We start from the raw sequence: 10,424 nt of genomic DNA on the forward strand, positions 1-10,424 counted from the left end.
TCCTTTGCTCATAGTGTTCGATTAAATGAAATTTGTGGTGGGAACCAGAATGAACCTTGCTTTTGAATAAGAAGGAACCTTGCATCACAGTTCTTCTCTTATCAAGGCATATATCTATAGTGACCATGTGAAGGTTCAGTGCAATGGTGACAAGATCGTGATTGCCAAGAACCACGTAGACCTGTGAGAGGCGTTTAAGAGAGGATGTAGATGTTGAGACAACAGATGTGATGATACCCCAAAATGCTGATGAAAACCGCAGAGATAAGAATCGACATTGCTCCCACAGAAAAATTCAAGGGCCGATGCTCAAGCCATGAGACCTGATGCATAAGGAATGGAGATTTTTTTCAGATTTAATTAGATTATTTATCATGCATACGACCAGGTTGAAGGCAGCACAGACAAAAGAAAGAGACGACAAGCACTGCAAATAGAGCAACTCGATGAAAGTTGAGCACTGAGATTATAGTCTCAAAACAAAATACTTGCTCTGATACCAAGTGTAGTTTCTGACAACAGCCCCTTACCCTTAATCAGCTGATTGAATTCAAAGAATTCTAATAGAAGAAATATAAGACAGCAAGAGCATAACAAAATCTCTAATTACTAGATTATAACATTAGACTTTAAGCAACATACAATAAAGTCAAAGAAGACAGTGGCAGAGTACTCTATTCTTAATGCAGAAAATGCTCTGTTTTTTATATTTCTGAGCTGTATTACATATATAGTTTTATTGCAGCTAATAAAAAAAGAGCTGAAGCTGAAAACAATTTGTACCATCAAATAACAAACAGATCACTAATTGTGCCTCATTCAGCTGTTTAAAAGGGAATGAGATCTCATGTTGTTGGAGCCCATTCTTTTATATTTACTTGATGTTCAGTGTTCATAATAAAAACATCATCTTTGTGAATTAGCTCATCTGAAAAAGATCTCGATCACATATACCCATTTTTCGAGTACACAAAGGTCAGAGTATTGGGCTTATCGTTTGCCAAGCTGGGTGTATTCCTTAAGCAATTACATTTAATCCCTAGTCATCAAGCCCATCTTCCTCCTGTTGTACATAACACCTAATTGATTATTTCTCCACAAAAAAGTCCGGCTTAGCATTTGAGCCGTCAGTTTTAGCTGTTTCAAAATAATAAAATTTATATTGCAGGACTGTAAAGCCCTGAAAGTACCTACACAGATAAAACTATTAGAAATTTAGTCATTGGCATGGCTAGGCTGATTTCTTCCTGCATCTAATATTTATGCAAATTAGACAGCTAATAAATATCACTCAAAATAATTAGTTAATATTTTTCTCCTACTAAAAACTACAAACTATTAATGGTTGAAATTATTATTTTATTTTGTTCTATACCAGCGTTCAATTGGAATGAGGGTAATGAGTTTTTCTCATGGTAAGAAATTCCAACTATCATAATCTAGGTTCCAATTCACTTATTGAGAATTCATTCCCAGAAGAAGTTATAGGGATGAAACTAATACTTGGGCTCTGACTGGTCATGCTTACAAACGCAGGCCTAGTTGGATTTGGTAACGGTACAGAATTGCTGGATATCATTGTAAAAACACTAGATATCATTGGACGGCTGTCGGGATTAGCCTGTGTACACAGAAGTCCAATGTGAATGCATCTTATCACTTGCTCTTCTGGGGAATTTCCCACCAACATAGTATCCACAATTTTGAGAGCATGCCCTCCTTTGAATAGTCTCCATGCCTGCATCACACGTCACCTTTCATAAAGATTAAGGAATTCATTTTCTTATCCATCCTAATCGTTAATTGAGGAATGCAATTTCTTACCCATTCTAGTAGTCCCAGGCTCTGATTTTCTTTTGAAATATCTATGTCTGTGTTTTTTCTTCCGCTTACAATCTCTAGCAGTAAAACTCCGAAACTATAAACGTCGGCTTTCACAGACAACTGCCCACCCATTGCATATTCTGGAGCCATGTAGCCACTGCATGCATCAAAACAATCATTTTTTAAATGTTTCTGTTCATGATAATGTGCTTTTAGTCAGTTAAAATCCATTACTTGACTAACAAAATGAAAAGCTATAGAAAAGTTCTTACTAGGTTCCTGCAACTCTTGATTGGATTTCGGTTTCATTGTCAGAAAAAAGTCTGGCTAAGCCAAAGTCTGCTATCTTAGGATTCAGATTGTCATCAAGCAAAATGTTGCCGGATTTGATGTCTCTGTGAATTATTCGGAGCTGCGAATCCTCGTGAAGGTAGAGAAGGCCGCGAGTGATTCCAATAATGATATTGAACCGCTTTTGCCAATCGAGCGTTCTGCGCTTAAATGGGTCTGTTTTCGTTTCCATTTTAAAGAAAAATATCAAGTCAGAGTAATTTTAGCACTCTTTATTTGGGTGACAAAGAAATGACTCACCGAAGAGGAAGGTGTCAAGGCTTTTGTTGGGCATGTACTCATAGACAAGCATCCTTTCGGTTTCCTCACTACAGCATCCAAGCAAATTCACAAGATTTCTGTGTTGAATATTTGCCACCAGTTCCACTTCATTCATAAATTCTTTTCTTCCCTGTGCAGATCTTGCAGACAGCTTTTTCACTGCTATCTCCTTGCCGTCTGTGGTCATTCCCTTGGAATTTAAACAACCCCAAATTTGTTTGAGGAAAATCTCAAACAAAATATGATTTGTATCCAATAGAGTATAATCTGCATTAATTCATACCTTATAAACTGGGCCAAAGCCTCCTTCTCCAAGCTTGTTGTTATCACTAAAATCTTCTGTTGCTTCGATCAAAATTTCTAAGCTGAAAGCAATTTGCTCTTTTGTAAATAGCCTCCTTTCTGGGGAGCATCATACGTTAGAGTTATGCTAAACTGGTCATTACAGAGAGAAAATTTCAAGACAATAGTATGCAAATCTAAAGTAGCACCTTCATTTTTCTTCTCAAGCGTTGCTGGATTCCTGGGCACTGTAGATTTAACTTTTCTGAGCATTGTAAGGAAACAGGCAACGCAGATTAGCATCAAGCCTATAGTAATCCCTAATATCATCGGCAATCTTCGTGATGACTTGTCTGCAAACCATAAAAATCTAGAGAGTTAATCTTGCCACACAAATTGGTGTCAAGATCTTGTATTCCACAGGATTCGTTTTATTCAAAACTCTTCAACTTCATCCACAAATCAAACCACTTAACCTTAATGTATTTGCCATTCTATTTTCATTAGAAACACATATCTTAAAGAGAACAATCAAAGAAAAGCCACAGATACTAACTTGATTTTGCCTCGGAAGTTGCCTTAGTACTACCATGGGCTACCGGCGGAGGACTTGGTGTTGATGGTGATGAATCAAAAAATTGATATATCTCGTATCTGGCTGTGCAGCTTCCTGACATGGCCTGAAGTCCTTGTTTTGAAGAACAGCACTGTTCCATGCTTTGCCATGCTCTAGACAAACATGATTTACAATCCTCCATTGATAAGACTTTCAAGCACAGAACTAGACCATACACCTCATGCGAATTTGAGTATTTGGCAGATCCCACAGCGTACCCATTATTTGCAGGGTCAAGAGCTTGAGCAGACAAATTGGAGAGAAGAGTAGAGGTTGTGGACACAAAACCCTTCACATTGCCTTTGACATCCCGATCGTTCCTGAGAACATAGAAGATGGTATCCATTTTTTGAAAGAAATTGGAGTTATGATAGTGCAAGAAGCAATCATACATCCATACTTCCCCACCTATGGCTTTGTCGCAAAGGTCTCGAAGCATGTTACTTGCTTCACTTGAACACTCTGAGCATTTCGCTGCTGATACATCACCCACACACTGGAGCAGGCCATAGACTTTATTAGGAGATTGGCCATGGGAAGATGTGTTAAACCCTGAATTTTGAGGTGCATTAAGAGACAGATCATTGATTACCAGGTTCAAGTTTGTGGAGTATGTACTCCCCTCTGTGTAATTTGAAGCATTATTGCAAGTAGAATATCGGTATTCGCATTTGGCTGAAGGGAAAATCATGAGTAAGAGCAAAATAAGAAACATTGTCCCCTCCCCAAATTGGGAATAATGAGTTGGGAACCTTAATAGGGTAGAAGAATTTTAAAAGATAATCTATGTAATAGTAGATTCTTTGTTTTATCTATTAAATGTTAAAAATATCTAAATAATTTAGACTCCACAAAGAATAAGAAGACATAATTGAACGTGTAAACGTGGCAATACAATAATTGACCAATGGCCTTCACAAAAGTCTACACATTTATGGGCAGGATAATTGACTTTGACTAATGTTTGTATTATTGCCTTACAAAGTCCAAGACAAAAACATAGGTGAGTCATGGATATAAAGAAAAGGGAGGCGGGCAGTTGTAAGTCTTGCTCTAGGTTGATTGGTGTAGAGGTAGAAAAAGTCTTGCTATAGCTTGCACTAGCTAGCACCACTCGTATTTTTACTTATCCCAACTCGATTTTATTTTTTTGTTGAACATGTCGTTTACAAGATTCTAGAATTTACTAGGATTGTCCAAAGTTGTAATTCGATAGTCAAAGTTTACGTGACAATTGCAGTCTTGGTCATCAAAGGTTTAGATTTCTAATATAAAAGTATTATAGATGTTTCGAGAAAGATATCTTTTGGCATGTTTTATATTTAATATTTAATATATATTCATAGTCACAACGTAATATTGAACACATTAAGTAAATCAATATATAATTATATAATATTATATTATTAAGAGTGGTTTCTAATTAAATTCTAATTGAATCCTAATCCTAACCTTAATCGATACTAACCCTAGCCTTAATTCAACCCTACTTAAACTCCCCTAACCCTAACACCAACTGAACCCTAATCTTACTACTAAATGATTCCTAACTATAATTAACACACATGAACCTTATCCTAACACTATCTCCAACCTTAATTAAACTCTTATAAAATCTAACCCTAATTGTAATTTTAATATAACCCTAATTATACCCTTACACTAATTTAACACTAATACTAACCCTAACTCTAGTACTAACCTTAACCCTAGTACTAACCCTAACCCTAGTACTTACTGTAACTGTAAACTTAATTGAATTGTAACCCTAATTTTACCCTAACCCTAATTTAATACTAATACTAACCTTGACCCTAGTATGAACCTTGAGCCTAATAATAATTGAATCCTAGCTCTAATTAAATGCAAATGTTATCATAATACTAATCGCAACCCTAATTAAACCCTAACCCTTGAGTAAGAGCAAGAAGTTGAGTCCACTTAGAGTGAAATTTTTACACTTAAAGAGATAAGATTTTCACAGTCCATGCTAAATTTATATATTATGCTTTTGGATTCAGCTATGTAGAAATTTATGCATCAACGTTTCGAATCACACTCTGTGATTCATCATCAAGATGATAGAGTTGTAGGAGAAAAGATGGATATTGGTCTGCAATTTTATCCATCTTTTCTCCTACAGCTCTACCATCCTGATGATGAATCACAGTGTGATTTGAAAGATTGATGCAAAAAGTTCTACATAGCTGAATCCAGAAGCATAATATATGAGTTTTACACTTAGTTGTTTTTAGCAAATCACGTAGCACACATCGAGATCTCAACCAAAATGAATCGTAATCCCATTTAGCTTTTCAATCCCGAACCGAAAAATGAAACAAGATCGCATTAGCGACAACATCTCAAACCTAAAATTTCAAAACAAGATCCCATTTCAAACTAATTAGGATCTCATTTCAATGCGTTATAAAACCAATTATTTTGATGTCAGATCATTCTAGAGTATTGGTGGTGGCATGCCACAATAGAGGTTGGGGGCACAAGTTGACCCCAATCGACTTGTCCCTCGTCAACCTATTGTGGATCCTCCTTCCATCGTTACTCTTAATTAGGAGTATTTAGTGTTCTCTCTAGTAATCTTAGCGAGTAGACTATTGATATGGCAATATGTCATGATCATAGAGGAGCATCGGGAGGAGATGGTGCCAGTAGGTCCACTCTGCGTGTGTCAACACCCCATTTTTTCCCAAGTTGTAGTTGATTATGCTATGTCCCTAGTGATGGTACATCTACTTCAGGTGCATGTGGTCCATCCACTTCAGCTACACATGAAGCATCAAATCATGATATTGGTTCTATTTATGTTGAAATTGGAAACCAAAATATTGTAAAACATATAAGATTCAACCACTAAACCTAGTTCTACAATGCATCCAACATAAAACCAATAGAGAATAGATTGTGTGTGTGTATGCAATTCGGCAGAGTGTAGGTGCTTGTACTTGAATTCTATATGAAAGGAGGGAGGAAGAGGTCTCTTTTATAGAGATCACCCTAGAAATAGAGGGCTAGGATTAAGAGGTGGAGGGATAAATGGTTGGCTCAGATTAGAGGGTAGGTATAGAAAATAGGAAAATATTACAAAGGTGGTTAAAGGTAGATTAGGAGATGAATGGCAAGTGTCATGGGGGGGAAAAGCTAATGAAATAATTAAATAAATAAAGATTTCTTTAATTAATAGAAGAGGTGGGACCAATTATATAAATAAAATATTTATTTAATTTAAGAAAATGATAATTTAAATAAATTAAAAATATGTATTTAAATGGGGAAGGGCTAGAAGAGGATTAGTGAGTTAATTAAATAGATAAAAAAAAATTAATGAATAGAAGGCTTAAGATAAAATAAGAAAATAAATAAAATATTTATTTAATTAGGCTAGGACAATTGCAGGCATCTATAGGTTCACATGTAGATTTCCTATGTGTCGACGATCATCAAATTAATCATCATAGACAAGTACATGTATATAACTTACATACATGTTGAATTTATAAAAAAAAATTATTTTAAAATAAGTATGTGTGTTGTTTAATTTATGATAGACATAAATTATATATTATAAACTATTTAATAATTGAATGTTTTGTGTCTAGACCATGGCTACAGGCACATTGACTTCTTCTTTTGATTGATTTTTTTTTCTATCAAAACCCATGCAACTCAGCACACCTTTTGGGGTATAATTTGATTGATTTTAAGTCCTAATGTTGATCATCATACATTAAATTTATAAATATATTAATGTTGGTACATGTCTAGGGAGTGACACTAACTTCCACGTCGGATTATCTACCTAAGGTTGTGACAAGATCTCCTCCAGTATCAGGTGTTGCGGACGAGGCAGTCAATGTATGTTGACCAATTTTGTATTTATAAATAAAGCTCTATATATGTGTATATAGAAATTTTAATTAAAAATTGAATTACTTAATTTTTAAATATGTATGTGAACTATGTAAGTTGACAATACTATGAGGATGGGTTTTGCACACCCAACACCCATATGATCTTGGTCAATTGCAAGAGTTATCGACTGCATTTCAAGTGAACGAATTTATTTTAATACATATGAACTTAAATTTTAGATCTTTTAAATGGATTGATATCAATTTGTAGACCTTGACATGTGATTTATTTGACCTTGTAAGACATTGTTAATAACACTTTTGTTCCTAATACTACCATTTAGACCATGTCTCAAGATGAGCAACAAGCAACGGTATTTTTTTATTTTTATTACATTTAAAATTAATTAAGTATTTCACTTGAATTTTAGTGTTCATACATGTGTTTAAATAATTTTCTTTAACCACGACATTAGACAGGTGCGAGCATGGCCATAGCACCTAAACCTAGAGATGCAAAGCACCTGGATGTGCCAAGAGGAGATGATCAAGTATGATAATTTATATATAATTTTATAAATTAAAGCACAAATTAAATAATTTTATATATATGTGATTTCATTTCTTTCTATAGCATGAGACAAGAGACACATGATCCATAGCACCTAGAGATGTAGAGCACCTAGGTGAGGGAGGAGATGGCTAGACTCATACGGGATTTAATTTAGATTTTATTTTATTTAAATTAAAGTGAATTAAATTAAATCATTTCAAATAGTTTTCAAAATCTAATTTGAAGTTTATTTTTCTCCTACAGAGTGATTTTGTTTGTCCTAGTTCGCGTGGATCAAAGAGGAGTCTTGATTTTAGGGAGTCTTCTTTATTTTAGGGACTATATAAATTTTTATATACATGTTTGATAGACTTATTTCGGTACACTTGTTTCATGGACTAGATCTCTTTGTACATATGTTGAACAATATTTCATGGACTTTATTATCTATGCTTTAGTATTTCATGGACATTATTACATGCTTTTTAGTATGTTGTTCTACATGTATGGACTTTATATGGACTTTATAATATGCTTTATTGCATGCTTTAGTGATTTCTAACAATGAGTACAAATTTAGGAACTTATATAACATATTTTTAAATCAAACATTTATTCACCAAGCACACGAATAACAAATTTCATTTACATGGCAATTTAGGAACTCATAATATATACATATCAACATTACAAATGAAGCAATAAGTTGTATATTGTAAACCTCTAAGAAATGTACAAAATTGATGGCCACTTTGAATTATATCTTAGAAATTAAACATTAAAAATTTGATCCACATTTTAAATAGAACTTAATGTTTAAAATTCATAAACATTGTTAAAAAGTTCAATGTATCTTAGAAATAACATTAAAATTGATCCACTTTAAATTATATAGTTCAAGAATATATGCAAAATTGATCCAATTCATTAGTATTCAATTGCAATGCTCGTAGAGACAAAAAGGTTCAAGATATATATATTCTTGCAGGAGACTTGTGCAATAACAAATGAATCAAGTTAAGTAAATTAGAATTAATTAAATACACACAAAAATTTATAAAATTGCACTATATATGTACTAATAATAGAAATTAATTAAACATTCAACAATTAAAGCTTACCATATTACAGGAATTCAAATTAAATTTTCACCAACTCGTTAACACCACCTACAATAGAAACTAAGATCTACCTATACAACAAAACTTAGTTAGATATAAAAATAGGATACATCTTAAGGGGATGGCTTAAGGGGATATATCCAATTAGAATCTATCAAAGTACAAAATGAAAATAAATAATTTTAATATGTATTTAAATTTATATAAATTATATATACATAGCTCTATTTAATTATTCCACTGTACCATCTAATGCTTAAAGGGATATGCCTATTTATCAAACAATAATAAAACTATATATCAAATATATGAAATGTATGATCTTGATATTAAAACTATATTAAAACATGCTACAAACTTTGAACATTTGATTCTTACCATATTATGGAAATTCATTCATTTTCATGAACTTTCAAATACACATCTAGACATACTCGTTAACACCACCTACAACAAAAACTAGTATCTACCTACAACAAAAATTAGTTAAAGATATAAAAATAGGATACATCTTAAGGGGACCTAATTAGGACGGCTTAAGTGGATGGACCTAACTAGGACATGGCTTAAGGGGATGGACCTAAATAGGATGGCTTAAGGGGACATCTCATTAGGATGGCTTAAGGGGATGGAACTAATTAAGATAGCTTAAGAGGGCATCTCATTAGGATGGCTTAAGGGGACATCTCATTAAGATGGCTTAAGGGGATGGACCTAACTAGGATGGCTTAAGGGGACATCTTATTAGGATGGATTTTGAGGGGGTGATCCTAATTAGGATGGCTTGAGGGGATCTACAATTAGTATCTATCAAAGTATAAAATGATAATAAATGAATTTTAACTATGTAAATCAATATCAATATCATTGAAAAACATGTATTTAAATTTATGTAAAACTATATATACATACCTAGATTATTTCATTGTACCATTTGCAACCTCTCTTTTTTCCAATGCATCTATAATTATCTCGTGATATTCCATATAAATTGTCCACAACTCTTTATTAGCAAGTTTACGAAGATATCTCACTAGGTGTATATTTATCGCAACAATCAAATGAGTAGTGCATAATTTTCTTATGTGTTTCATAATCTTCAAAAGCAGGCAAACCATTCTTCCTTGTTAGATATTTTCTTAGCCAAGTACCAACAACCACCACTGAACTAGTTGGATAATGATAGCCATCATCATCTTCTTGAGGTTTAATTAACTTGTGTTTAGTCTCAACACATTGAGCCAACCAATATTGTGTTTCCTCTTCATTGTCCTCAAATGCAACAACAACATACACATGTATTGCAAATAAAATAAAATAACTAAAGTGGCATATAATTTCACCAACCTATATGTATATGCACATGGTGTAGTAATAAAGAAAAAAAAAATGAAAATTAAATTACTTTTTTGTACAAGGTCTGAAACATGGTCATAATCATATGATGTAAACAGTTGGTCATTATCTTCAATTGTTGTTTCATGCTAATCATGTGTTTGAACGAGTGTTAATGATCCTTGATTTCGCTCTTCAACCCATTCAATATT

General features: G+C 33.4%; 1 protein-coding gene across 3 annotated transcripts; it reads right to left on the reverse strand.

Annotated features, from left to right (window-relative positions):
• Positions 1-824: 824 nt before the first annotated feature.
• Positions 825-4,090, reverse strand: LOC131061069 (cysteine-rich receptor-like protein kinase 10). 3 transcript variants are annotated; one of them, XM_057994568.2, is made up of 8 exons: positions 3,275-4,090; positions 2,928-3,071; positions 2,720-2,838; positions 2,416-2,626; positions 2,097-2,331; positions 1,825-1,981; positions 1,504-1,738; positions 825-1,190 (listed from the first exon to the last, which is right to left on the reverse strand). In XM_057994568.2, the coding sequence occupies exons 1-8, from the start codon at positions 4,047-4,049 to the stop codon at positions 1,033-1,035; spliced, it is 2,034 nt and encodes a 677-aa protein (XP_057850551.2). In that variant the 5' UTR covers positions 4,050-4,090; the 3' UTR covers positions 825-1,032. The 3 variants fall into 3 exon arrangements, with proteins under 3 accessions (XP_057850551.2, XP_059075965.1, XP_059075966.1); XM_059219982.1 differs by having other exon boundaries at positions 825-1,063; positions 3,275-4,089; XM_059219983.1 differs by having other exon boundaries at positions 1,048-1,204; positions 3,275-4,089.
• Between the last annotated feature and the right edge of the window lie 6,334 nt (positions 4,091-10,424).

This window comes from Cryptomeria japonica, chromosome 4 (assembly GCF_030272615.1).
Source record: "Cryptomeria japonica chromosome 4, Sugi_1.0, whole genome shotgun sequence".
Classification (NCBI taxonomy): domain Eukaryota; kingdom Viridiplantae; phylum Streptophyta; class Pinopsida; order Cupressales; family Cupressaceae; genus Cryptomeria; species Cryptomeria japonica.